General features: G+C 60.3%; 1 protein-coding gene across 14 annotated transcripts; it reads left to right on the forward strand.

Annotated features, from left to right (window-relative positions):
- Positions 1-265: 265 nt before the first annotated feature.
- ELN (elastin) lies at positions 266-25,556 on the forward strand. Of its 14 annotated transcripts, XM_054085039.1 has the most exons (34): positions 267-454; positions 6,909-6,962; positions 7,413-7,439; positions 7,569-7,601; positions 9,039-9,083; positions 9,686-9,778; positions 10,374-10,439; positions 10,525-10,572; positions 11,630-11,701; positions 11,915-11,941; positions 12,149-12,220; positions 15,136-15,162; positions 15,639-15,707; positions 16,728-16,772; positions 16,908-17,027; positions 17,116-17,187; positions 18,314-18,418; positions 18,509-18,559; positions 20,333-20,473; positions 20,553-20,612; positions 20,745-20,864; positions 20,973-21,014; positions 21,569-21,712; positions 21,925-21,975; positions 22,183-22,329; positions 22,514-22,561; positions 23,155-23,196; positions 23,438-23,497; positions 23,895-23,933; positions 24,033-24,059; positions 24,460-24,501; positions 24,680-24,709; positions 24,813-24,863; positions 24,972-25,556. In XM_054085039.1, exons 1-34 carry the CDS (start codon positions 376-378, stop codon positions 25,019-25,021), a joined length of 2,199 nt encoding a protein of 732 aa, XP_053941014.1. In that variant the 5' UTR covers positions 267-375; the 3' UTR covers positions 25,022-25,556. The 14 variants fall into 14 exon arrangements, with proteins under 14 accessions (XP_053941025.1, XP_053941027.1, XP_053941014.1 ...); XM_054085050.1 differs by lacking the exon at positions 20,745-20,864 and having other exon boundaries at positions 266-454; XM_054085041.1 differs by lacking the exon at positions 24,460-24,501.
- The last annotated feature ends 1,915 nt before the right edge of the window (positions 25,557-27,471 follow it).

Raw genomic sequence — 27,471 nt, forward strand, 5'->3', positions numbered from 1 at the left:
CACTCCGGTGGCCCCGTGGCGGTGGGCGCAGCCCCCCCGTGCCCCCCCCCCCCCCCCCCCCCCGCTCCCCGGCGTTTGGCAGCTGCCTTGGATTCGGTTGGAGCGAGCAGCGAGGGAGAGGAATTAAAAAAATAAGGAAATGAGGGGGGGAAGCAGCCAACCCAATCGGCTGGAGAGGCTCGTGTGTGTTTGCCCTTTCCTCATGACGTAGTGTCCTGTGCCTCTTCTCCCTCTTCTTTTCCCCTCCCTCGTTCCAGCCCCCCCCTCCCCCCCCTTCTCCCCCCCTCCTTCTCCTCGCATCCTTGGAAGCAACAATTAAGCAGCTCTAGGATAAAACACACTGCCTGCGAGAGCACGGGGGCATTGCTTCAAGAGATGGCAAGGCAGGCAGCTGCACCCCTCCTTCCCGGAGTTCTCCTCCTCTTCTCCATCCTCCCGGCTTCTCAGCAAGGAGGTAAGGAAAGCAAAGGCTCCTTCTTCCTCTCCCCCGGCTCTGCAGGGACCCTGCATGGGCCCCGGGGCTCGGCTGCTGCCCCCCCTGCAGCCCCCCGGGAATCCCCCGCCTGCCCCGGCTCGGTGTCCCCCTGCCCTGCCGCGGGGTCATCCTCGAGGGTGGGAGGGCAGCGCCTCCCTGGGGGGCTCTCTGCCCCGGGGGGCGGTGTGTGCCATGCCTGGGTGGGGTGGGATGTCACACGTCCTGGGATGTCACCCGTCCTGGGATGTCACCCAGCGTGGGGTGTCACCTGGTGTGGGGTGTCATCGAGGGCACTGACACGGGGCAGTCCTGGAATAGCACCGCTGTGCAAAGCAGTTGTCTGAATCCTGGTAAGAGACTTGGGGCAGAAGAGGCTTGGGGATGCAGGAGGCTCAGGCACACTGGAGACTTGGGGGCACTGGACACTTGGTAGGCACCGGAAGCTCAGGGGCACCAGAGCCTCGGGGGCACTGGAGGCTCAGGGGTACCGGAGGCTTGGGGGCACCAGAGGCTTGTAGGCACTGGAGGCTCAGGGGCACTGGAGGCTTGGGGGCACCAAAGGCTCAGGGGCATCAGAGGCTCGTGGGCACTGAAGACTCAGGGGCATCAGAGGCTCGGGGACACCGGAGGCTCAGGGGCACCGGAGACTTTGCGATACGCAAAACTCAGGGAGGTGCAGGCAGGGCCAGGGCAGGGTGACGACCAAGCTGCCTTAGGGAGTGCGATGGTGTGGGACAGGGGGAGCTGGCACACCCCCGCCCTGTGTGATGGTGGTGGGAGTTGGAGGGGCAGAGGCAGTCTCTGTACGTGCGTGTGTGCATCATGTAGACGGTGCATGTGAGCTGCTGCGCAGTGTGGCCGCGACACAAGGCTGCCAGGCTGGCACAGATGCAGAGCAACTCTACCCACACGAATCACAGGCTCTGGGTGCCTGGAGTCGTGTTGTCCCACTTGCACATGTGTCACCAGCATCGGGTCCATCCACTGGTGCCTGCCCCAGTCCTGGCTCCCAGGCTGCACCCAGCCTGGCAATGGTGGTGGCCAGGGCTGTGTGACACCCCCAGCACATGCACACACATGCGCAGCAGCCTTGCTGTAGGGGCTGGCAGGCAAAATCCAGAGCAGCATCGTTGTCCCACGGTGCAGCGTGATGGAGCTGGAGTGTCCAGCACAGCAGGTGCCTGCCTGCTGGACGGCTCGTGTTTCATGGTGGAAAGAGCAGCTCTGAACACAGATTTATAGCCCGGTACAAGGACCAAATTGGGCAAAACTCTGCAAGGTGGGGACAGCGGGGTCAGGGATGGGACAGGATCTCAGGAGAGCCAGACGGTGGGTCACACCCTGTGATGCCATGGGAAGGGTGCGTTGGGCCGAGACAGCATCAGCAGTGGGGTCAGGGCCAGATCCATGGCGTGGGGCTTGGCGCCAGAGCACTGAGGACCAGAGGAGGGGAGAGGGCAGGAGCTCATGCGCAGGGGAGGGCAGCGCCAGTGCTGTGCGTGGCAGCCAGCAGCTACAGGCTGGGCCACCCCTTGCTCAGGGCAGGGTCCTCGGAGCCGCTCCCTGCAGCATCTGCCAGTGCCCCGCTGCTCCCCACTCTGCCTGGGTGTGCTGGACTCCCAACATCCCGACCATGGGCTGGGCTGGCCCCAACCGCGTGGGCAGTGACCCCAGAGTGGCACTGAGTCAGGCAGCTGCCCACACAGCCACGCTGCTGGCAGTGCCTGACCATGGGCAGCTGCAGCTTGGGGTCAAGGTACCACCCTTGATGGGATGTAGCTCAGGGTGCTCTCCCTCCCTGGCAGTGATGCTCTGCACAGGCTTGCTGAAACGTAGTTGCTTTTCTCCTCAGTTCTCGAGCGGTGGCCAGCTGGGAAAGGCTCAGGAGGACTTTAGGGTGCAATCCTGCAACAGTTTCTGAGCAGTTTGGGGCTGTTGGCCCCGCTCCAGTCCCTGGCTCAGTCTCCAGGGGTGTTTGCTGGTTTAGGAAGGAACTCGCAGAGGAGGTGGCTGTGGAGATGGTCCCAGTGCTGATAGGGACACCGCGGAACACCTCCCTGTGGAGAAGTGACTCGGGGCTCTGCAGCCTGGCGTGCTGTGTGACACCAGGAGGCTCAGCCGTGCCCCTGCCGGCAGGGAAACTGTTCTGGGACAGAGGCACGGCTGGTGACCAGGGTGCACCTGCCTGGAGAGGGCTCAGGGCAGCATCCCCCAGCCCACACTGCCTATGCAGCTGCAAACCAGCCTTGAGAGACCCTAGGGTGGAGAGAGGAAAGGGAGAAGCACCCCTGCACGCAGACTGTCACCCTCAGAGCAGTGACCCTGCCAAGGCACTGATCCCTGGGCTTGCAGCAGCTGGTGGTACTCGGGGAGCTCCCAGCAGTGGGTCGATTGGTCCTGGATGCTCCGCTCCCCCCAGCAGAGTGGAGGGGCACTGTGGGGACATGTACGGTTAGATCCAGGCTGCTGCATGGGCAAGCTGCCGTATGTTTTCCTAAACGGTGTCAAGTGCAGCGTGTCGCATCATTTGGAGCAGGGCATCTGAGCACAGAGAACCCTCAGGAGCGACACCCCCAGGGGGAACAAGAGGGACTCCAAGTGGGTGCAGGTAGGTTGGGACTAGGCGTGCTGGCGTCCCAGCCTGCATACCATACAGAGAACCTCCAAGGACACCCTGGGTCTCCAAGGTGCCACCAGGGTCTGGGTTGGCATCTCCCCATCCCAGCCAGGCACCTCCCCAAGGCACCAACCTGCTGGGACTGCTGCCTCTGCAAACAACTTGTGGGGTGCAGCTTGTCCAGCAGTGCTCCGAGATGAAAGCTGCAGCCTCCAGGGGGCTGGAGAGAGGCCAGGCTCCCGAGCGCGGCTGCCCCTGACACGCTAGTAGCAACCTCGGGCCAGGATGCTGTGCAGCTTCAGAGTGGCTTGGAGACCGCATGTTTCCAAAACCAATTCTCCCAAGAAAAGGAAAACAGCAGTGTGAGGGAATAGAGGAAATACCTGCTGCTGTTCCAGGCTGAGCCTCCTGCGGGAGCAGTGGCCCACAGGTGCAGGGACAGCAGCGAGGTCCGCTGGCGGGTCTGAGGTTTGGCTGCTTGGTGAGGGGGTGTGCTCATGTCCTGCCGTGGATCCCGGTCTCAGCCTGGAAAGGAAGGGAAAATAAGCTGCTGAATAGAGAAAACACCTGTATTTCTGGCTTGTAAAGAGAGCTGCAGGCAGTAGTGCAGGTGGGAATGGTGCAGCTGATACAAAGAGTGAACGATCGGAAACAGTGCAGGTGGTGGAATAGTGTGGGTACTGCAGTGACCTGGGGGACAGAACTGTGGAGAAGGAAGTCCAGTTTCTATAAATAAGGTTCCACACCAGATCCTGAGCACCTCCAGGGGTTAAACCTGACTGCAGTGGGGGCTGCATGTGTGAATGTAAATTCTCGTGCCTCTTGCGAAGGCGGCCTCGGGGTGGGTGCTGGGGTGCTGGGCACCAGCCCCTGCTCTGCAGTCTTATAGCCAGCCCTGGCCCTGGGACCAAGGTGGGAGGTAAGAAAAAGAAAACCCTTCCCAGAGTCCCAGCATGCTTGGAGCAGGGGCAGTCCAGAGCTCCTGCAGAGCTGGGAGATGTGTGACTCAGTTTCCCCTTCCCCAATGCATCAAGGGAATGCAGGATAGAGAGGCCAAGGAGGAGCATGCTGAGCTGGGGAGCAGAGCCTGAGCTGGGCTAGGGGCTCCTGGGGAAGGAGAGAGCTGGGGAAGGACAGAGCCTGGCCAGAGAGTGATTGCTGCAGCCTGGTGTGGCCTCAGTGCCAAGCGCGTGGGCTGATGTCAACACCTACAGTGGCGCAGCCGAGGGGTGGGACAGGTGTTGCTGGGATGAACTGGGCTGCTTGGGGCTGATCCTCAGAGGGAGAGCCGAACAGGTCAGAGCTCCCGGTGCTCCTTCGCAGTGCCCGCAGCAGGCACTGCCTCCCCACCAGGACAAGCCTGGCTCTGGCAGGGTCAATGCAGCCTGGAAAACATCTTCAACAGCAACTTGGGGGGGGGGGGGGGGGCAGCGATAGTGGCACCGCAGTGGGAACCCCTGATAGGCTCCACAGCACCCAGGAGGGTGACACCGAAGAAGGGCTGAATGTGGCACTTGTGGCTGCAGGCAGGCATCACCTGGAGTTTTCCAGGGTCCCCATGCACCCCAGGAAGATCGGGAACCATCCTGCCTCATCCCAACTTCCTGCGAGTCTCTACCAGGCAGCAGTTGTGCAGGGGGCAGAGCGGCTCAGCCCCAGTCCTGGGGTGCCCAGCATCACCGCACCACCAGGGGCCTTGCCTGGACATGGGGGCTGAGGCCAGGGCCCCCGGCTGGTGGCTGGGGATGGTCATTAGCCCTGGGTGCGGGGGTCCCTGGCCAGATCCTGCCCATCCTGCTTGCTTTCATTTCCAACAGCTGCGGGGCATCCCCTCCCAGCAGAGTGAGTGGGGGAGGACGGGCGATGCATGGATGCTCCAAGTTTGTTTGGAAACAGGCAAGAAGCTGGGATTTGTTTTTCCAGGCTGGGGGGTGTGGGCGGGGGAATGTGCCGGGAAGAGGAGCTGCTCCATAAACCCCTGGCCTGCAGCCGGGCCAGGCTGTGGAGTGCCGGAGGGGTGAGCTGGCCAGCCGGAGCCATGACCAAGCATGTATCCCCTCCACTCCGAGGGCCAGCGGCTGCTCCGGAGCCAGATTGAGACCCAACAGGGCCCTGAGAGGTGGTATTGGGGTGTGCAGGGCTGAGCCGTGCCCTTTGGCATCGCTGGTGCATACAGGGGCTGGGTCGTGGCAGGGGTTCTCCACCTGCATGTGCATCCCGGCAGGTTTGTGGGTGCGTATCCTGCCAGGGAGCATGTCCAAACATTTCCTGGGCATGCACAGCCTCTTGCACACATGTGTGTCCTGACATGCATGTGGATGTGTCCCAGTGCCCAGTCCCTCTGTGCAGCTGGGCTGGGGGTGCATCCCAGGATCCCTGGGGGATGGAAGACACGTGAGCAGGGGACACCCTTGTCCCTGCGACATTGCGGCAGGCAACTGTTGGGGTGAAGAAGCAGGGGGTGTGAGGCAGAGCAAGAGGGGAACCCCAGAGTTTGCACCACATCAGAGATGGAGATGATGTGCAGTCCAATGTGCCCATGTTGCTGCCTGCTTGTCCTGCCCAGCCCCTGGGTACCACATAGCTTGTGGTGATGCTGCCAGGGCTGTAGCACTGCAAGCACGCAGATCTTTGAGGGTGCTGAGACCCCCACCTGGGACAGGGCTCTGGGGAGACCACTACCACCTTGGAGCAGGACAGCAGGTGCTCAAGTCCCAGCCTTGCCACCACAGGGTCCCCAGTGCCCATCCACCCTGAGGTCCATCCCCTCTGCCCAGAACAGGTAGGACCACTGGGTGTAGCTCTGCCATAGGAGTGCTGGCTCAAGCAGCCCTGCCCATGCCTCCAGCCACCTCCATATCCTCCTGCTAGCCTCTCTGCAAGCCCTGCAAACTACCCTGCAATCCCACTGCAAACCCCACAGCAAACGCATTGCCCAGTGCCAAACCCATGCTCCAAACCACGCTCCTCTGCACTGCAACTGCTTTGCAGCGCTAATCCATCTGCCAGCCTCTATCCTGTGCCTGGCCCTGCTGGAGCAGGGGGTGGCTGCGTGGTGGTCTACAGGAGACAGAGCTTTGCCAGGGTCTTAAACAGCCAAAAACGTTGCCATGGTGTCTGAGCAAGCCTCTGAGCATGAGCTCTGGATGCCCTGGAAAGTGATGGGACCTGGGTACTTATCTGAGTTTCTCAGAGATAAATAGAGATGTGCAGGTGTTTCCAAGGGGTCTGAGCACTGTCCCTGCAGTCCAGCACCTCAGTCCCGCTGGCCTGGGCTGGCTTTTCCCACTGACAGCTCAGCAGGTTGGGGCGGGGGGGGGCATGGGGCAACCACGGCCAAGTGTGCCCATGCTTGGCTGGGACCAGCATGGGGGATGAACTGGGATGGCGTCACCTCCCATGCATGACCACACCTGGACTTGTCTCCGCAGAGACACCTGAAGCTGGAGGCGATGGAAATGGTGTTGGCTGTGGTACAGGACAGATTTTGAGAAGCAGAGCTGGACCCCAGCCAGCCCTGCTCCGTGCCAGCCCTGTGTCCCTCCCTCTAATGCAGAGCCAGGTCTTGCTGACACCTCTGCCAATACACCCTCCTGGGGTCCTGGCAGGGACACCTCCAAACCCTGTCGCCACTGTCACACTAGGGGAACTGAGGTGTGCAAGGAAAGGCAAGGACCTGCCCTTGAGCTCCCTTGCCAGGGCTCTGCATTCCACTCTGCAGGGAGCAGCTCCCATCCCAGGGGGTGCCCCCACCCCAACCTGCCGGACACACTGGGATCACCGGGAGGATTTTAATGAGGGTCTCTTCTCTCACAGGGGTCCCTGGTGCTATTCCAGGAGGGGGAGTCCCAGGAGCAGGCTTTTTCCCAGGTAAGAGGGTCCAGGCATTGTTGCTGGGAACATCACCCTGCTCGCAGGGATGGGGCAGGTCCCCGGTTACCTCTGAGCCAGTACAGAGGGCTTGGGACCTGCCAACTCTGGTCAGGGGACAAGGGGACAACCTCTCTGGCTGCTCAGCCTTGGGTGGCTGTGCCAGCCCTATGGCATGGGGACAGGACTGGGTGGCAAGGGCAGGCTTAGGCTGGGGGTCACTAGCCCAGGGCTGGCACCTACGCTCTGCCCAGTCTTGACCACAGGAGCTGCTCAGAGGTCACTGCCTGTCCCCAGTGTTTCAGCCAAAAGCTTGGGGACATCTCAGGGGGAATGCCTTACCCCCTTGCACTCTTGTGACCCTCTCTATGTCCCCATGGACCCCAGGGGCCTGAGTGGGGGTGGGGGGGTGCCCAGGGGTGGGTGCTAATGCTGTGCCATTGCTCACAGGTGCTGGGGTTGGAGGTTTGGGAGCAGGTAAGTGCTGAGAACCCTCTGCCTTGTGGGGACACGGGGTTCTGCTGCCCCCATCCTGCACGATGTACACCCTGTGGGGGTGCTCAGGGGAAGGATAGTTCTGACACCTCTGCACTTGCCCTTCCCTAGGGCTTGGGGCTGGAGCTAAACCTCCCAAACCAGGTAAGCAGTTTCCATGGCTCTCCTGCCATCTCTGGCCGTGCCAGTGGCCAGGATATTTCTGAACCCCCGTTGCCTTCATGTTTCTCCCCTGTGACCAAGGGTACACCCCACCCTGGACCCACAGCAGCTGGCACAGCCCTGCCACGCTAATTCCTGCCAAGTTCTCACAGCTTCACAGGATCCTTCTGCCCTCGTGGCCCACTTTGGTGCGCTGCCCTCTCCACCGCCCCAGTGTCTTTTTGGGTTCACTGCCCTTCTTCCTCCCAGAAGAAGGTGCGCTGTGCTTCTTCCTTCCAGCCACTTTTGGGGTGCTCTGCCCTCTCCCCCCAGCCCCCTTTGGGGTGCTTGCTGCCCGTAGACCTGTGCCAAAACTCCTCGGGAAGCTGCAAAGCTGGCTAACGCTCGCTCAACCCTGCTGGGAGCTGATGCCTGTGGGAAACTGGCAGCACCTCTGCCTGCCCACATTCATGGCCAAGCAGCTTCTGCCTGTGCTGGGGTTTATCTGGCCTATACGTGAGAGAGCAAGAGGGGGCATCACGGGAGAGAGGGGAAATGCTGGCAGGATGGTGCTCTGAGTGCCGGGCTGCCCCATCCCTGGAGGTGCTCAAGGTGAGGAAAGATGGGGCTTTCAGCAACCTGATCCAGAGGGACGTGTCCCTGTCCATGGCAGGGGGTTGGAACTGGATGGGCTTTGAAGTCCCTTCTAACCCAACCCATTCCATGATTCCACGATGCACAGCCCAAGGACACCAAGCGTGGCGCGTGGTGAAGTGCCAGGCATGGCTGGGAGGTGCTGGGACAGCAGGGACCGACTCTGCAGGGGCCAAAAGTGGTGTTGAAGGAGATGCCTGGTACCCATCGAGGCCCAAGAGAGAAATGCTCTTTTAGACCGAGATCCTGGTGTCCCCTCCCTGACCATCGCAGGGGTGCTCGGTGGGCAAGGGCACCCTGCTGCCCCTGAGCCAGCCTGTCTGCGCAGCAGGAGAACCAGCCTGAGGTGGGGGCCCGCAACCTCCTTTTACTCAGATTTCAGCTCGTGGAAAGAAAAACAAGGCCCTTTATTTTGGCGTAATTAAAACCAAACGCGGGCGCGAAGCCCCAGCCGGAGCGGTGTCCGAACCCTGAGCCAAAGGCAGTGGAATTTGCGCCTGGAGGGAGCAAGGGCTGATTGGCCCCAGATGTTGGAAGACAGAGCTGGCCAGAGCCAGAGGGATTCATTCCTCAGCCATAAACATTTCAGCTCTGTCCCCTCATGGGCTGGAGGGTGGGTGAGGCAGAAAGGGATGGGATGGGGTCCTAGATGCTGGTGGGCTCATTTGTTCCTTGCTCCCGTGCCCACCCCGGGGCCAGGCTTCTGCTCCTCCACGATGGTGTGGGTGGGACACTCGCACTCCTCTGGCTCCGGATGTCCTCCCCTCACCCCACTTCTCTTTCCAGGGGTTGGAGGCCTTGGGGGACTCGGCCCACTTGGGCTGCCACCAGGTGAGCATGGATCCCTGCTGCAGGCTGTGACCAGGGCAGTGTCCCCAGACACCAGGCAGTCACCTTGAGGACAGCATGTGGCTTGTCCCCATCAGGTGCTCTCCTGTGTGGTGTGCCCCATCTGGGCTGGGCATCCTTCCTAGACCTGAGGGACCCACACTCATCAGCAGGCAGCCTGGTGGTCCCAACACCACAACATCACCCACAGTTGGGTGACCACATGTAGCAATAGGCGAGGAGGGGCACAGGGTCCCCACGGGGTCTGCAGTGGGGGGACAGTGCCTGCATGTGGCCTGAACTTCTGCCCAGGGTGACAGCGGACTGTCATGTGCAGCAGATGGTGACACCTCAGGGTGGCCTAGCCGTGACTGGTGATGGGTGGGCTGTGGATGGGAGCAGTTATTTTCAGGGAGGGATGCCAGTGCAGGACAGGTCGGCGCCTGCTAACCACCGCCTTGCGCAGCCTAACACCAGTCCCTCGCCCCTGCGCAGCCCACACGGCTCCCACCCCCTGCACCCACCGCAGCCTCTATGGATGGCGGGACACCTTCTTGCTGGCCACTTTTTGAGTATGCTCATGCTGGTTGTTCTCCTCCCCTCAGGTGCTGCAGGTCTCTTTCCTGGAGGCGTCTTCCCAGGAGGCGCCTTCCCTGGTGCTGCGTCTGCTGCTGCGCTCAAGGCTGCTGCCAAAGCTGGTTAGTGCTGGGGGTGGCTGGTGTGATGCTGGGCCAGGCAATGATGCCAGTCAAGGCAATTCCAGGGCCTGGGCAGTCCCCAGGAGTTCCGAGTGTCCTCCGGGCTGCATGGACACCTTTTGCTGGGTAACTGCAAGCAGAAGGTGCTGCTGTCGCATGGATCTTCACCGATGCAGAGGGGCCTTTGCACATCTTGGTGTACTGAGAAAGGGACATTGGCCAAGCCTAAGCCTCCAGGAGTGGAGGTCACCAAGCTGCCATATCCCTGTGCCCAGGTCTGAGGGATCCATCCCCAGTGCTGCCTCGAGGTGCCTAATTTGCCCCTCAAGAGCTGTCCTTGTCCTGGGCTTGTCCCTTTGGTGCTGCTCTGGTCACCCGTAGTGGCATCTCGCACTGGTCCACTTTTCCCAATGCCCGAAGTGCTGGCATTGGTGGTGTGAGTAGAAGCAGTGGTCCTGGCAGCCTCGGGGTCTCCCCAGGTAGGAAATACCTTTCATCCCCAGCAGAGTCGAGCCCAGGGCAGATGCGTCCCCATGCCTGCCAGGGTGGGCAGGAGCTGGCGTGCCGGGGCTCAGGGGGTTTCTGCTGCCTGCAGGTGCGGTGGTACCGGGCGGGGTGCAGCCCGGAGCTGGTGCAGCAGCGAAACCCCCCAAAGTACCAGGTAGGTGCACGGCCCCAAAGCAGGGGGCCAGGATGGGGAACGGCTCCATCCAGACACTCACGCTTGCCTTTCTTTTGCCTGGCAGGTGCTGGGATTCCTGGAGCTTTCCCAGGTGGCGTGCTACCTGGCGCAGGTGAGCTGCAGTCCCCACCCCAACAACAGCACCCTGACCTCCTAGAGGTGCCTGGATTGAGCTGATAGCTTCGTGGCCAGCAGCACCCTGGGCACAGTGCCACCTCTTCAGCCCACACAGGCAGAGTACCCTGTCTTGTAGAGTCTGCATCCGGCCTGTTTGCATCTCTGCCCACCCTATAGCTGCTGCCTGCAGTTTCCAAGCTGGGGCCATAGGGATGTTTCCACCAGACCGAAGGCGAGGGACCCATTGTCTCCAGAGGTCTCGAGCCAAGCTCTGCTGGAGTGGGCGGCATCAGCGCCAGGAGAGGAGCTGGCAGGGGCCACGCCAGGGCCAGTTTGCCCAGCCAAAGGCAGCATGGGAAGGAGGGGGAGGAGGTGGCAGGAGGAGAGGAATTCCTCACTGCAAAGTAACCTGGGGGAGGAAAACTTGTGAAAACAAGCTGTTTCAACATTGTCAGAAGGAGAAGTATGTTGCTGGTCAGGAATGTCTTTTCTATGTCTGAAAACGTGTGAGTTATAATGAAAGACAGTTGTAAAAGGGAGAACAAACAAACCAAAAGAAGGAAAAAAAAAAAAGCGCCCCGATACCAAAACCCCAACCCAAATGACTACAAGGACAAAGCACTGCCTGCTGCTCCTGCAGGACCCCCTTCTCTCACTCCCCAGAGAGCCCCAGCTCACATGAAGCTGCTGCACATCACCAGAGCAGAGAGCAATGCCTGGGCTTGGCTGTGCCAATGGCCGAGGCTGGTGCTTTGCTGTCCCAGGTGGGACCCCTTCAGGGGTGCCGTGCACCATGCAGGCACCCCGAACTCCTGCGTGGGCCTCCAAGCAGAAGCAGCTTCAGGGCTGGAGCCAGATCTTCCCCAGCAGCTCTGCCTGGGGGGTGTGGGGAGGCTGTCATGGGGGGTCCCAGGTAGCCGCTGTAGGATGGGGGTACCCTGTCCTGGGATGCAAGGGTTGGAGCTGTTGGGGGACAAGGATTTGGGAGCTGGCTACCAGCAATGCCATGATGCCCCACCATGCTCACTTTGCCCGTCTGGTCTCTGCCACAGGTGCCCGCTTCCCTGGCATAGGGGTGCTGCCTGGGGTGCCCACTGGTGCTGGAGTCAAGCCAAAAGGTCCAGGTAAGTATCCTCAATCCCTAGGGATGCCGGGGTGAGGGCAGGTCCAGGGCTGGCTCCATCCCATCTTTTGGGGTCACAGCCGCACGAGGCATGTGGGCAAGTGAAGCTGACCTTGGGCTGTGCCCAGGGTCCAAACTAGTCCAAATGCAGACTAGTTTGGGCCCTGAGGACCAGCCCCGAGGCTCACATGGGTGCTTTTGTGTTTCTGCCTAGGAGCAGGAGCCTTTGCAGGAATTCCGGGTGAGTGTCTCATCTCTCTCGCCCACCATTCCTTTCCTTCCCAAGCCTTTTCATCACAGCTGTGGCCTCCTCATGCCTGAAGATGCCTCAGGGCTTCGAAGCCTCCTGCTTTCCTCTCCTGGGGTGCCCTGAGGCACTCCCCTCTGGTAAGGACTGGTGGCAGCCTGGGCGCAGGCTCCAGGTGAGAGTCTGCTGTTGGCTTTGCAGGACTAGGAGGTTTTGGAGGTCAGCAGCCCGGTGTCCCTCTGGGGTATCCCATCAAAGCTCCTAAGCTCCCAGGTAAGCTGCCACAGCCAGCGGGGCTAGGGGTGCAGGACCTCTGGCAGTTCCAGAAGAAGGACCCGCCGTTCCCCAAGGCTGGGCTGTGGTGGCCCTGGGTCCCCTGGACCTGGCAGTGCCAGTGCTGGCCCTGGGACTGCAGGGCAGAGCAAGGGGTGCTTGGCAAGTGAGCCCAGCACAGCTGTGCAGGCAGCTGGTCTTGTCCCCAACCCATGAGGATAATACAGTGCTTCTCTTCAGTTGGCATAAGGTAGGAACGAGCATGTTCTGGGTACCCACTTTAGGACAGGCCACCCCAGGCCATCCCTGCAGGCTCCTTCTGGCATGCAGCACAGCTCTTATGGGGACTGTCTGCTTTCTGAGGGTCCTGGGGCTGCGCTGGGCATTGCTGGCCAGCCGCCTGGGGCAGATGTCCTGGCTCAGGAAGCTCTGGCCAAGGCCACCAACCACAGGCAAGCAGTGAGAATGGAGCACCAGGCAGGTATCTCTCCTCACTGCCCACCCAGATGAAGCTCAGCCCCAGCCCAGGGAAGCATGGGGGTGCTCAGCATCCCTTTTTCCCAGGCTGGGTTGCTCCAGGACCTCCACCTCCCAGCCCTGAGGAAGTGCCAGCTCTGCCTGTCTCCAGCCAACTGTGTCCACGCAAGGACAGTGGCAGGACAGGCAGTGCCTGGCAGCCAGGACTGAGTACTGTGCCTTCCAAAGGTCCACACATCAGCTTGCTGGTTCCAAGAGCATCTCTGGAGGAGGGCAGCTCTGTCTGGGTAGGGACCGGCATCTCTGGGGTGCTGGGGAGAGGGAAGATCCACAGGTATTTTCCCACTTGCTGGAACAGGTTGCTGTGGGCAGCAAAGCCTTGGTGGCGGGAGGAACTCACATCCCAGCACGGGCGCCAGCCCCAGCAGCTCTGCCAGTTTCCCCCCCACTGGGGCCCATGGCCACAAACGGCAGCTGAAATTCTTGGCCTGATCTGGTTTCCTCCCGCCGAGGCAGAGTTACACTCATTAGGGTGCCTCAGCTCTGCTGCCATCGGATACTGTCTGGCCTCCCCAGCCGCCTTTCATGGGGTGCCCAATGTGGAAGCAAACCACTGCGCCTGGCTCCATCCCCCAGCAGCCCCACTAGTGGGGCCAGGTGGGGCTCCGCTACCGTCTGACCCACTTTTTTTGAGGAGTCTTTGTTACATAAATCAAGGTAGGACACCCGTGCCCTTGGCCAAGGACCCCATCAATGCATTACCTCTGTCAAGGGGAGCAGCAGGACAGTGATGGTGTTCTCAGCTGGGATTTCAGCTGCTGGGTGCTGCCTGGCAGCCAGAGTGCTCGGGGATGCCAGCTTGTCACCTCTGAGGGCTTGAGGCCAGCAGCGTGGGGACACACTGGGCTGGCTGTTGAGGCTTTTGGTGTGATGCTGCAGACAGCCCCGGGTGGCCCACACATCCCCGTGCCACCTGCACTGCGTCCGAGTGGGTTTAGCTCAAGAGGGGACAGCAGGGAAAATCGTGTGTTCAGTAGAAAGTATCATTTTTTAGACGCTTTGCTCCCAATGCCCCAGCCAGCTCCTGCTCTGTGCTGTCCCTGCTCAGGAGGTGGCCCCAGGGCCACCCCACTCACCGAAGGCTCAGCCTGAAGCCGTGGCTGAAATGGGGATCCCACCCAATGCTGTAGGGATGAGGACTGCTCCCCACTGCCTAGCCATGTGGCATCAGTCTGTGCGAAGCCGTTTCCATGCCAGCCAGTGTCCCCATCAGTCCTGAGTGCCCTGGTGGCACTGGTGGCATCTCCACTCCAGGATGGATGCACACAGCCCGGGCTGGGGGCTGATATCACACCGTGGGGTTGGTGGGAAGCTGGGCTTGGACCCAACAAAATCCTTGGAGACCCAAGAGCTTGGACTCTCAACCCTTGGAATCACCTCCCCGCATGTCACCCAGTGCTGGACCCTTCTGCAGCTTTGGGGTGAGCGAGGCACTGATGAGGTGCGCCAGGATGGGCAAGGGAGGTCACCAAAGTGCAGGACACCTGGCACAGCTCACAGACACCGCAGCTTGGAGAGTCTCCACCTTCCAGCAATGCTGTGCTGGCGTGGAACATAATGGGACAGCCTGGCAGGGCGGAGGGAAATCTGGTCCCCACATGCTGGCTGGTGGGAGGGGATGGTGTCCCAGGCTCAAGGAGATGCTTTGTCATGAGCAATGCTGTCCTGGCTGCAGGACAGCATCCCACTCTCATCACTAAGTTGCAAGACCCCTTCCACCCTATGCGCTGCTCAAGGTGGCTCTGGTGGGGATGTGGCAGCCCATCACCCCTCCTCAGTCCGCTGCCAACAGTAATGGGAGCTCAGTGTTGCAGGCTCCCAAGCGGGTGGTCTCCGATGAGTCACAGGTGTCCCTGTGCCATCCCAAGTGGTGGGATCCTGCTCTTTTGCAAGGAGAGACATTTCCCTACCTGCAATGTTCATGTTCCTGCTTGTAATCCCTCCCCCTCCCGTTGTGCTGACCTTCTAACAAGGTCACACTCCAGCAGAAGCTCCTGAGCCCTGATTCTAATTAAAACCTTCCATTTGAAGCTGTCTGTGGTGCAGCCAGCTGGGTACAGCTCTTGCCGCAGGGCTCCCGCGGGAGCCCCACTGAGGCAGGATCATTGGAGGCTCCTGGAAAACTGACTTTGGGCATTGCAGCCCTGGGTGCAGGTCTGAGAGCAAGCGGCTCTTTTTGGAGCTGCTGCTTCTGAGGTGATGGAGAAGAGCATCCCCTGGCCTGGCAATGTGATAGGGGTTGTGCTGGAGGATCGACTGTCCCAGTGGAAGGAGCTGCTGCTGCAGAGCTGGCTGGCAGAGAGGGGCTACACCACGAGGCAGAAGGGGCACGGCCACCATCAGCCAGGTGCTAACCCGCCACCTTCTCTCCTCTCCAGGTGGCTATGGATTGCCCTACAGCACGGGTAAGTTGCCCTATGGTGAGTGCTCGTAGCCCTTGCTCCGTGGTCGTAGCTCCTTGTGGCTCTGCTGGCTGCTGTTGTGACTTTGCGTTCACTGACCCCTCGGGTGGAGTGAGGCGGTCGTGCTCCCAGGGTGAGGTGGGACCTTGCCCTGCGTTGTGGACCTGGCTGGAAGCAACCCAGCTCACCTGACATCCCATGGAGCTGGGAGCTGTGGATCTGCAGGCACTCCGGCTGGCTGCTCTCTGCTGGGGTACATCCTACATCGCCGCTAGCTCCGGGCAGTGGTGTTTGAGCTGGCATCTCAGTGATGCTTGAGCTGGCATCTCAGCTGGGGGGAGCTGGCTCTGGCACCTACAACAATTCCTCACCACCGGTTGTGGGAAATCCTTTGGGCTGAGGGAGTTGCTCCATCTGCCCCATCCCCCTTCCTAGGGCCGGTGCCTGACCTGGCTTTGCCTTTCTGTTTGTGATTGCAGGCTTCGGCCCCGGTGGGATAGGAGCCGGGCTGGGAGCAGGAGGAAAGGCAGGGTACCCCACTGGGACAGGTACGCCCCCTTCCCAGGCAGCCCAAGGACAGGGACTGGCATGGGCATGTTGGGTGGACCAGGCACCTTGGTCGCTTTGCCAGTCTTCACATGGGGTTTTGGGCACTACCTGGCTGTCCGGTGGCCCCAGGGTGGCAGTGTCACCCCGGGAGCAGCCTGGAGGGGCGCATCGTTTAACGGGTTGGGGTTCAACAAGGCCAGGTGCCAGGTTCTGCACTTGGGACACAACAGCCCCATCAATGCTCTGGGCTTGGGGAAGAGCAGCTGGAAAGGTGACTGGTGGAGAAGGACCTGGGAGTGTTGGTTGACAGTGGCTGAATCAGAAACAGCGTGGCCAGCAGGAGCAAGGAAGTGATTATGCCCCTGGGCTCGGCATTGGTGAGGCTGCACCTCGAATCCTGGGTTCAGGTTTGGGCCCCTTCACTCCAAGAAAGACCTTGAGGGGCTGGAGTGTGTCTGGAGAAGGGAACGGAGCTGAGGAAGGGTCTGGAGCCCAGGGGTTCTGGGAGCAGCTGAGGGACCTGGGGCTGTTCAGCCTCGAGAAGAGGAGGCTGAGGGGAGACCTCATCACTGTCTACAACTGCCTGAAAGGAGGTTGTGGTGGGGTGTGTGCTGGTCTCTTCTTCCAAGTGACAGGCAATAGGACAAGAGGAAACTGACTCAAGTTGTGCCAGGGCAGGTTCAGATTGGACATCAGGAAAAATTTCTTCACCACAAGGGTTCTCAGGCACTGGCAAAGGCTGTACATGGAGGTAGTGTAGTCCCCATGCCTGGAGGGGCTTAAAAGATGGACAGATGAAATGCTTAGGAATGTGTTTTAGTGGTGGACAGGTACAATTTAACTTGGTGATCTCATAGGTCTCTTCCAAGCTAGCAATTCTATGATTCTATGATCTCCTCCCAGAAGAGAGAGGGGTGGATACTGGCAGGAGGGGACTAGTCCCCTGAGTCCCTGTGGGGTGGGGGAGCTGAGGCAGGAATGGCCTCAGGACCTCAGCGGCTGCTCGTGTCCTTCTCCAGGAGTTGGAGCCCAGGCAGCAGCAGCAAAAGCAGCAGCCAAATATGGTGAGTTGCCTTCTGCGGGCACAGCCGTCACCCGCCTCCCAGCGGGCAGCTGCTCCTTCCCTCCATCCCAGGCTGGGACACGCTGACTGTACCCCTGCATTGCCAAGCTGATGATCCCTTTCTCCCCTGTGGCAGGAGCCGGTGTCCTGCCTGGGGCTGGTGGCATCCCGGGAGTCGGTGGAGTGGTACCCGGTGTGGGTGTCGTGCCAGGAGCTGGAGTGGTACCCGGTGTTGGTGTTGTGCCAGGAGCTGGAGGTGAGGGGGTGTCAGGGTTCAGCTCTGGGGCCTGGGGAGGGTCACCTCGTGCCTCCCTCCTCCTCACTCTCTCCGGCTATCCTGACAGTTGGAGGGCCGGCGGCAGCAGCAGCAGCGGCAAAGGCGGCAGCGAAGGCGGCAGCGAAGGCAGGAGCTTTTGGTGAGTTGCTGGCTCTCTTGGCAGCTCCCTGGGCTTGGTTCATTCTCAGGCTGTGGCTGAGCTGTGCTTCAGTGACAGGGGTTTTGTGGCTTTCCTGCCTGCCACATTGCCCCCTGTCCCAGCTCCTGGGGTACTCTCCAAACCCCCTGCTGCAGCTCCTGGGCAGCTCTCCAAACCCCGTGCCCCAGCTCCTGGGGTGCTCTCCAAACCCCGTGCCCCAGCTCCTGGGGTGCTCTCCAAACCCCTGCCCCAGCTCCTGGGGAGCTCTCCAAACCCCTGCCTCAGCTCCTGGGGTGCTCTGTGAACCCTCTGCCTCAGCTCCTGGGGTGGTCTCCCAGTCACCTGCCCCAGCTCCTGGGGTGCTCTCCGAACCCCCTGTCCCAGCTCCAGCAAGTGCTTGCCCAAAGCTCAAGGTGAGATGATGCCACTCTGCTCAGCCGGCAGCTTTTGCTGGTGAAGGGCAGTGACTTGCAAAACCTCCCCTGGGGCTGCAGAGGAGCTTCAACCCCTGGATGGGGAGCGGTTTCCCACAGCCACTTCGGCCAAAGCAAAGCCTGGTTTGCACAAAGCAGCTTTTTTGGCAGTGTCTGGAGGGCTTGTGAGCTGCCTTGCGACAGCACAGCCTCGCACAGGTCTGTACAGCCCCACTATGAGCGGCTCCTCCATCAGGGAAGTGATTGAGCTGCACGGGGTTCCAGCAGGGAGCCCAGGGAGATGGTGCCTCTAATGAGCTGCCATTTGTTAGTGAAGGGATCCCCTCATGATGCAGACTTCATGTTTGCTGCTCCTCTTGTTGGCTGTTTCATGGGAGAAATGTGAGCAGTGAGCAATCACTCGTTGGAGCATCCAGAGGAAAGGTGTCAGCCCTGGGAGCAGCTGGCATGTTCCACCACCTCCTTAGGGTACCTTGGGGGTCCCCAAGCTCCTGAGTTACCGTGTGATTTCCAGAACCTTGTATTTAATGTGGGGAGCTGGGGATGCCCTGCCTGAGCAGCAGGTTCAGGAGGTGTGGAGAGCACAGCTCAAAGCTGGGTGGCCCAAAGCCTCCCATGACAAGGGGGAGACCCCATCCCACCAGCGGCACAGGATGTTCTCACGGGGGTCTTTCTGCTCTGCTTCCCTCCAGCTCCAGGGGCAGTGCCCGGGGTCGGCGGTGTCCCAGGCTTCGTGCCCGGTGTTGGCGGTGTCCCTGGTTTGGTGCCTGGTGTTGGAGGCGTCCCCGGGGTGGCAGGTGACTTTCCCAGGAGCCCTGTCCCCACTGCCCTGCTCTGTGCAGGGTGTGGGGACTGGTGTCTCACGTCCCTCTTTCCCCTGTCCCCAGGAGTTGGTGGGCCAGCAGCAGCGGCGGCAGCAGCAAAGGCAGCTAAATATGGTACGTGCTGCATGGTGCAAGGACTCCCCAGCAGCTTCCCAGGGAGCCCTGCTGACCCTCCCCACCTGCGGCACTCAGGGTGCCCCCAGGCAGGAGGGTTTTCCCTGAGGATCACTCCTGAGGACTCATTATGGAGAAGCAGATGGGATGAGCCCAGCCCAGCTCCCAGCTCCACCTTCTGGACTTGGCTTCATCCTCAGGGCAGGACCCTCTCCCTCCCTGGGTCCCTGCAGGCTGCTTCAAGGAGCTGAATGGATGAAACCGAACTCATGTCTTTTGACCTTGTTTGACTTCTTGGGTTTTGTTCCAAATCCATTTTTCCAGCAGCAGACCTGACCCAGGGTCTAGTGCCCACGGGCTCAGTCTCACTGCCCAGGTGGGCAGAGATCCCTGGAAAAGGAACCTCTGCCCAGGGTCACCGCTTTACGGAAACCTGATGGGATTCAGTAAGTGTATCTGACTTGGTCTAGCAAGATCCAGGTGCCCAGCAGGGAAAATCTCCCCTAAGGGAGTTCCAGCAAGGAGGAGCCCAGGTTGCCCAGAGCAGTGGTGGCTGCCCCAGGCCTGGAGGTGTTGAAGGCCTGTCTGGATGGGGCTTTGAGCAACCTGATCCAGTGGGAGGTGTCCCTGTCCATGGCAGAGGGGTGGAACTGGATGGGCTTAAAGACCCCTTCCAACTCAAACTGCTCCATTATTCTATGATGAGGGACATGGCCAAGCAGCAGGGAAGCTGGTGCCTGGACTTAGAAATGAGGCAGAAGTGGCCCTGAGGTGCCCTCTGGGACTCGGGGGTCTGTGTGCTGCTTCAAGAGGCAGTTCCAGGGGTGACATGGCCAGGTCCCAGAACCTTCTCCCATGCTATCACTGCAGAGCCCTGGGAGTCCCCTGGAAGTGGCTCTGATGGGTGGCAGCTTTCCTTTGAGGGCTAAAGCATTGCTGGCCATGTGTTCCATTTTTCTTTCACATCAGGAAGCAAAAAAATCCCACCACGTGCCCTGGGAAGGATGGGATTTAGGGAGAAACTTGGCAATGACATGTTAATCGCAGTGTGCTCTGTGCTGGGGTGCAAGGGGCCTGCTGAGACCTGCTGAGGACAACCACGCTGGCATTAGCCCTTCCAGAAGTGACCTTGTGCTTGTCCTTGTGCCACTAACAAGTGCTGTCACTGCTCTGGGCACCTTCCCAGTCTGGCCAGTGTCCAAGGCACTCAGCCCTTCGAGGTAGTCACTGGGGGCCACCAGCCACTTCTGCCTGCTTTGTTTGGCTGCAAGGCTCTGTCTCTCCATGATGAGGATGATCTGAAGCCCCCATGATGATAAGGCTCATCATGGTCCCCTGTGCTGGTGACTTCCTGGCCTCTCTTTTGGAACAGCAGATTTACTACCCTCACTGGAGCCTCTTGGGATGCAAAGGACTGATCTCTCCCTTGTGTTGCTGTGCATAGAATCATGGAATCATTGAGGCTGGAAAAGCCCTCTAAGCTCATCCAGTCCAACCGGCAGCCCAACCTTACCATGCCTGCTAAAGCCTGTCTGCAAGTGCCATGGCCACGTTTCTTTAGCCCCTCCAGGGATGGAGACTCCACTATTGTCCTGGGCAACCTCTGCCAGGGCTTCACCACTCTGTCAGTAAAGGAATTTCATTTCTCCTGGAATGAGGCAGTGGGATGCTCTCCTTATCACAGCCTAATAGCGAGTGCAGACCTAGGATATGGTCCCACCTTTCAACTGTTGCTGCAACAAGGCCTGACTTCTCCTTTCTTGTTGCCTGCAGGAGCTGGCGTTGGCGTTCCAGGCATTGCTGGTGTTCCTGGTGTTCCTGGTGTTCCCGGTGTCCCTGGTGTGCCTGGAGTCCCCGGCGTGCCCGGTGTGCCCGGTGTTGCTGGGGTTCCTGGCGTGGTGCCCGGCGTTGGAGGTGAGCGGATGGGCTGGTGCGAGCTGATTGGGTGGTGCTGGTCTTGTGGCTCCCCTGACTGTCCCGTCCGTCCCTGCAGTGGGTGCACCAGATGCTGCTGCAGCAGCAGCGAAGGCTGCAGCGAAAGCCGCAGCGTTCGGTGAGTCACCATCAACCTTGCCTGGGGAGGGAGGGGGAAGGAGGGCAGGGTGGGGGACCCCTGGCTCTGTCCGTGATGGGGAGGTTGGTGGGACCCCTGCCTGCTCAGCCCCAGCCTTGGATCTCTCTGTAGGAGCTGGGCGCGTGCCTGGTGTTGGTATGCCTGGTGTCAGTGTGCCAGGAGTTGGTGTTCCTGGCGTTGGCGTGCCTGGAGTTGGTGTGCCCGGTGCTGGCGTGCCCGGCCTGGTACCTGGTGAGCTGATCTCTAGGGATGCTTGAGATGTCTCTGGTGGTGCCAGCTCAGGGTGCTGGTGTCACCACCATGGCCATCGCTGCCCCTCACACTTTCCCTCTTCCCCAGGAGTTGGAGTTCCAGCAGCTGCCGCCAAAGCAGCCAAGTATGGTAAGCTGGGATCTCTCCAGCACTATCCTGCATGTCCTGCCTCCTCCCCACCCCAGACCGCTCCTCATCTTGCGGTGAAGCCTGGCACTGTGCAGGGTCCTTGTGGGTCAGAGCAAGGGATGAGCTCTCCATGGGGCTCTACATGTGATGAGGTCCTGGCTGTGTCAGGGAATATGCTCTCTAGAGAACTGGTCTGCATGGAGAGTCTGAGGTTCATCCGTAAAACTTCTCATATGTTGGTCCATCCACTCTGCCATCCACACCACCAGCCAGCCAGCTACCTCAATATCTATCTGTCCATCCATTTGCATCTCCATCCATCCATCTCACCATCCATCCATCCATCAATTCCACCATCCATCCAACCATTTCACATCCATCCATGCATCCATCCCACCATCCATCCATCCATCCATCTGTCCATCCTTCCGTCTGTCCATCCATCCACCCTACTATCCACCTGCCCACCCCAGCCTTCCATGCCTTTCCACCCAGCTCCTTCTACCAACACTCTTCTTGAGCTGAAGCCTCAACCCTTTCCTCTCTCCTTGCAGGAGCAGGTGGCCTGGCTCCTGGCGTAGGTGGCCTGGCTCCTGGCGTAGGTGGCCTTGCTCCTGGTGTAGGTGGCCTGGTTCCTGGAGTGGGTGGTCTGGCTCCTGGAGTGGGTGGTCTGGCTCCTGGCGTTGGAGCTGTCCCAGGTGAGGAGGAAGAAGGCAGGTGGTGTTGGCAGCCTAGCTGGTGGAGGGGTGGGTCGGGGGCAGGACAAGGCACAAGGAGGACCTCAGTGGTCTCCATCAACTCATGGTCATCCCTTGGAGGATGCAGACAAGGTGGAAGGAATGTGGTTTGCCCAGCATTGCTGGAGAGGATCGCCCAGGTGACACTGCTCCCCTCTGCTGTCTCTACTCAGGGGCTGGAGCTGCAGCAGCAGCCAAAGCAGCAGCAAAGGCAGCCAAATTCGGTGAGTTGGATGGAGAAGACCATTGCTTGCAGCTCAGCGTGCTGCAGGCAACCCTGCCCACCTAGTGGGCATCAGGGCTCTCCCTGACTGGCACAGACTGGTCTGGGCGAGCTGGGGGTGGCCACTTTATACCAGGGACATCAACCTGTGAGAGCATGGAGATCACCCAGAGTTGCCTCTGTGGTGCTCACTGACTCTCTCCCATAGGTGCCGGGGTCGGAGGGGTGCCCAGTGCAGTGCCTGGCGCGGTGCCTGGTGTTGCTGGAGTGCCAGGAGTGACACCTGGTGTTGGTGCTGTGCCCGGAGTGGTGCCAGGCGTGGGGGTACCAGGGACCGGCATCCTCCCTGGGGCAGGTACGTGCTCCATCACAGCCCGGTCGGGTACCGGCCTGGGGACAACAGCTTGGGGACAGTGGGGGCCAGGGATGCCCAAAGCCACTGAGACACATAGAGGGGTGGTGGGGGGGATACAGACCGAACATGGGATGTTGGTGGGGGGGTGACCATCCTAACCATGGTGTCCTCATTCACTTTGCAGGCATCCCCCAAGTAGGGGTGCAGCCTGGTGCCAAACCTCCCAAATTTGGTACGTGCACCTGTCTTCCTGCCCTAGTCCATCGTGGACTATCACTGGGTACCCTCCACACGTGGCCATTGGGGGACTGGTCTTGCTTCGTGTCCCCTGTGTGATCCCTGGTGCTCTTGCAGAGGGTGGCCCAGGCATGGGAGGTGGCATGCTGTCCCCTGTAGGTGTAAAGTGCCACCAATGTCCCCTCCCCTTGACTCACTCGGGACTTTTGTCTCCTGTGCTGCACGTGCCTGGAGCGATGCGTCATGCAGAGGGTGAGCATTCTCCAGGTCTTAGAATGGTTTGAGTTGGAAGGGACCTTAAAGAGCATCCAGTTCCATCCCCTCTGCCACGGGCAGGGACACCTCCCACTGGATCAGGGGCTCCAAGCCCCATCCAACCTGGCCTTGAACACCTCCTGGGATGGAGCAGCCACCACTTTTCTGGGCAACCTGGGCCAGGGCCTCTTGCTGTGGGTGCTTTCAGATGGGGCTGGAAACCCCCCAGATGGGGGTCAGGGCCACTTCAGTGGGTCGAAGTCTGGCTGACAGTACCCCAAGCTGTGGGTGCTGAGCTGCTGGGGACATGGGTTGATGGATTTTCTCTGGCAGGTGTTCCTGGGGTTGGACTCCCAGGGGTCGGCGGTGTCCCAGGTAGGTGCTGGCAGGAGCTGAGTCCCAGCGATGGGGATGTTGGGGAGGAGGGGTGGTGGCAGAGAGATAGGAGCTGAGGGATGAGAGCAGAGGAATGAGGCAGAGGGATGCTTTCCCAGGGTGTGGAAGGAGTGGGGGCTGCCCGTGGAAGGACGGACACGCATCTGGCTGGGTGAGGAGCGGATTAGACACTGCCCTGCTGCCTGTTCCTGCTTGTGCTTACCTGGGCTCTGCATCCTAGGTGGCCTTGGAGTCGGTGGTCTTGGAGTTGGTGGCCTTGGAGTTGGTGGCCTTGGTGCTGGTGAGTGATGTTTGCCCCCAGCATCGGGGCTCCCCAGGGCTGGAGTGCAGGAAGCAGAGCAGCAGCAGAATGCTGGCAGAGTACCAGAAGGGCAAGGGCATTTATGGGATGCAGGGTCAATTTTGTCCCCTCCCGCACTGTCACCGTGCCCTGTGCCCTGTGTCTGACACCTGCCCAGCTCCTGGGGTGGGATCAGAAAGGAGTGCCAGCACTGAACAGCTCCTGAGGGTCATGGCATCAGCGGTGCCATGGGGACAGGAGACAGGGGACAGGGGACAGTGCTATGCCGCGTCCCCAATACACGGGAGCTGCAAGTCCCTGCTTGGGGATTCAGAGCAGGCTCAGGCTACAGCTGTGGGGGCAGTGAGGGCTGCACTGACGCCCCTCTCTGACACAGGAGCCTTGTTTCCAGGAGCTGGGAAACCTCCAAAGCCAGGTAAGGAGCCGGGGGCTGCTCTGTCTGGGGGAAGGGGAGAACACCCACCCCCATCCCCATCCGTACACCCCTTCTCACCAGAGATCTCCCATCCTGCAGGTTTTGGTGTTGGGGGGCTGCAGCCAGGTGAGTGCTGGAGTGGGATGGTGTCCCCTACTGCTCCATGTGTATCCCTGCTTGCTGTCTCCACCCAGCTGCTGTCCCTGCTTGGCAGCTGTCCTTGCTGGGCACCCTGCTGTCCCCATACAGCCGCTGTCCCTGCTGGCACCCCGCTGTCCCCACTGACACCCTCCTGTCCCCACTCAGCCACTGTCCCCACTGTCTCCCAGCTGTCCCCACTGGGCACCCCACTGCCTGTGAGAGCACCCCAAAGCCGGGCGGGTGCCACGGTGGGGACAGGGCTTTTGCAGCATTTCCTGTCCCTGCAGCAATCAAGGATCCCCAGGCAGGGTGTCCCCAGCTGGGCAGGGTGGCACTGCTGTCACTGGCTGTCACTGGCTGTCACTGGCTGTCACTTTTTTCCCAGGTGTCGGTGTTCCCGGTTTCGGCGTGTCACCAATATTTCCAGGTACCATCCCAGCTCGGCTCCTGGGCAAGTCCCGGGGGTGGCTCATGGGGACACGCGCAGCCCACGGAGCATGGGGACACGGCCTGGGCGGGGACTCAGGGGATGGGGCTGAGCCCGGGAGTTCAGGGTAGAGCAGTGTGAGTGCCTGTGGATTCTGAGAGCTTCACTCTCCTTGCAGGTGGGGTTGCCGGCCAGCTGGGATTCGGTGGTGAGTGTCCATTCCCCACAGAGGGGGGTGGTATTTTTTGGGGTGAGGTGACCTCAAGCGGGGTGGGGGTCCCGCTCACCTCTCTTTGCCTCCCTCCTTGCAGGGAAGCCCCCCAAGACCTTCGGAGGAGCCCTTGGTGCCCTGGGCTTTAGAGGTGAGCTCTGCTGAGGAAACCCAGCTCCTGCACCTTTCTCACAGCCCCTCACCAGGGGTCGGGGGTGCAGGAGGGGGCTCACCCCCTGTATCCCTTCTGCCCTTGCAGGCGGTGTGGGCTGCGCACAAGGGAAATACTGCGGGAGGAAGCGGAAGTAATCCTGCCATCACCGATGACCTCATGAACTTTGGTGCTACTGCATGGTCCAGAATGTAAAAACCCAAGCAAAGCTGAGAGAGCCCCCTTCCCAAAAAGCCCGGACCTCCCCATCCCGGGGCCATTCCCAGCTCCACATTCCCAGGAGGGCCCGTTCCCCTCCCAGCCTCTCCGTCCCATCAGGGAGCGCAGAATAAACGGTGGGGAGCAGCTGCCCTGCTTGGTGCTATCGCTCCCTGGGGGACCAGGGGGGTCCTTGGGGTGTCACCCCCACCCCAGCCCCAGAGCTGACCCGGGGGGGGTGGTGCAGGTGAGGCGCACCCTGTGTTGGAAGGAGGTGTGTCCTGGCAGTGGGGGGCTGTGCGAGGGGGCTGTCCCCATCACCCTGGACCCCCTACCCCCCCAGCTCCCTGTGCTGCCCCAGTCCGGTGGGACGCGGGCAGAGGGGCTTGGTCTCCTCATATTTCTCACTTTGCTGTGTGGGACGCCCTGTTGCGAGGGCCTCGCTTCCAACAGACAAATAAAGGACAAGTTTTTAAAGGACTCTGGCTCCATCCCGTGTCCATTTCCCCTTCCCATGTCCCTGTCCCCCTCTCATGTTGGTGGTGGTGATGGGTGGTCCTTGGTCTGGGGATACCATGTGCCCCACTGTGCAGTGACAGCGCCGGAACGTGGGGTGGATGAGGGGACAGGCTGGGGACCAGGGGGACGTCTGTGCCCTGTCCCACAGACAGAGACCCAGGATGGGGGGACATCCTTGTTCTGCCTCATGGGGACAGCCCAGAGGATGAGGTGGACATCTGTGCAGCACCCTGGCCTGACAGAGCAGGGGGTGATGGAGGTGGACATGTCCCACAGTGACAACTCAGGGACGCAGGGGGAGGTCTGTTCCCTGTCCTTGGTGACAGGTGACAAGGGATACATCCCTTTCCCATGGTGACAAACAAAAGGATGACAAGGGTGTCCATGCCTTGTGCTGCAGCAACAGCCCAGGGAGCAACTGGGACATCTATGCCCTATCCCATGGTGATAGACCAGGGAATGATGGGAATGGTCATGTCCTGTCCCACTGTGACAACTTGGGGACCCAGGGGGAGGTCTGTGCCCTGTCCTGCAGTGACAGCCCAGAGATCCAGTGGGACATCCATGCCCTGTCCTGCTGTGACAGCCTGGGGAATGAGGGGGATCTTAGAAACAGAGAATTATGGTATCATTGAGGTTGGAAAAGCCCTCTAAGCTCGTCCAGTCCAACCGGCTGCCCAGCCCCACCATGCCTGTGAAAACATGTCCCTAGGTGCCACATCCATAGGGTCTTTGAACCCCTCCAGGGTTGAAGCCTCCCCCGCTGCCCCTGGGCAGCCTCTGACAGGGCTTTACCGCTCTGTCAGTGACGGAATTAGAATCATAGAATCATAGAATTACCAGGTTGGAAAGGACCCACTGGATCATCGAGTCCAACCATTCCTAACACACCCTTAAACCATGTCCCTAATTCGCCAACCCATTCCTTAAACACCTCCAGGGAAGGTGACTCGACCCCCTCCCTGGGCAGCTTCTGCCAGTGCCTGATGACTCTTTCTGTGAAGAATTTTTTTCTGATATCCAGCCTGAACCTCCCCTGGCGGAGCTTCAGGCCATTCCCCCTTGTCCTGTCCTCAGTCACTTGGGAGAAGAGCCCAGCTCCCTCCTCTCCACAACCTCCTTTCAGGTAGTTGTAGAGAGTAATAAGGTCTCCCCTCAGCCTCCTCTTCTCCAGGCTAAACAACCCCAGCTCTCTCAGCAGCTCCTCGTAAGGCTTGTTCTCCAGCCCCCTCACCAGCTTTGTTGCTCTTCTCTGGACACTCTCCAGAGCCTCAACATCCTTCTTGTGGTGAGGGGCCCAGAACTGAACACAGTACTCAAGGTGCAGTCTCACCAGTGCCGAGTACAGAAGAATAACCTCTCTGGACCTGTTGGTCACACTGTTTCTGTTCCAAGCCAAGATGCCATTGGCCTTCTTGGCCACCTGGGCACACTGCTGGCTCATGTTCAGTCAGTTGTCAACTATTACCCCCAGGTCCTTCTCTTCCATGCAGGTCTCCAGCCACTCTTCCCCCAGTCTGTGGCACTGCATGGGGTTGTTGTGCCCCAAGTGCAGGACCCGGCATTTGGTCTTGTTAAACCTCATGCCATTGGCCTCAGCCCATCGGTCCAGCCTGTTCAGATCCCTTTGGAACCTCCCTACCCTCCAGCAGATCCACACTTCCTCCCAGCTTAGTGTCATCTGCAAACTTGCTGAGGGTGCACTCAATGCCTTCATCCAGGTCATTGATAAAGACATTGAACAGGGTTGTTCCTGATACCGCATCCAAACCTCCCTGGTGCAACTTGAGGCCATTTCCTCTCATCCTGCCCCTGGTCACTTAGACCCCCGGTCCCTGTCCCACAGCCACAGCGCCGGACGGGTGGGGAC

The sequence above is a fragment of the Cuculus canorus genome, chromosome 20, assembly GCF_017976375.1.
Source record: "Cuculus canorus isolate bCucCan1 chromosome 20, bCucCan1.pri, whole genome shotgun sequence".
NCBI lineage: Eukaryota > Metazoa > Chordata > Aves > Cuculiformes > Cuculidae > Cuculus > Cuculus canorus.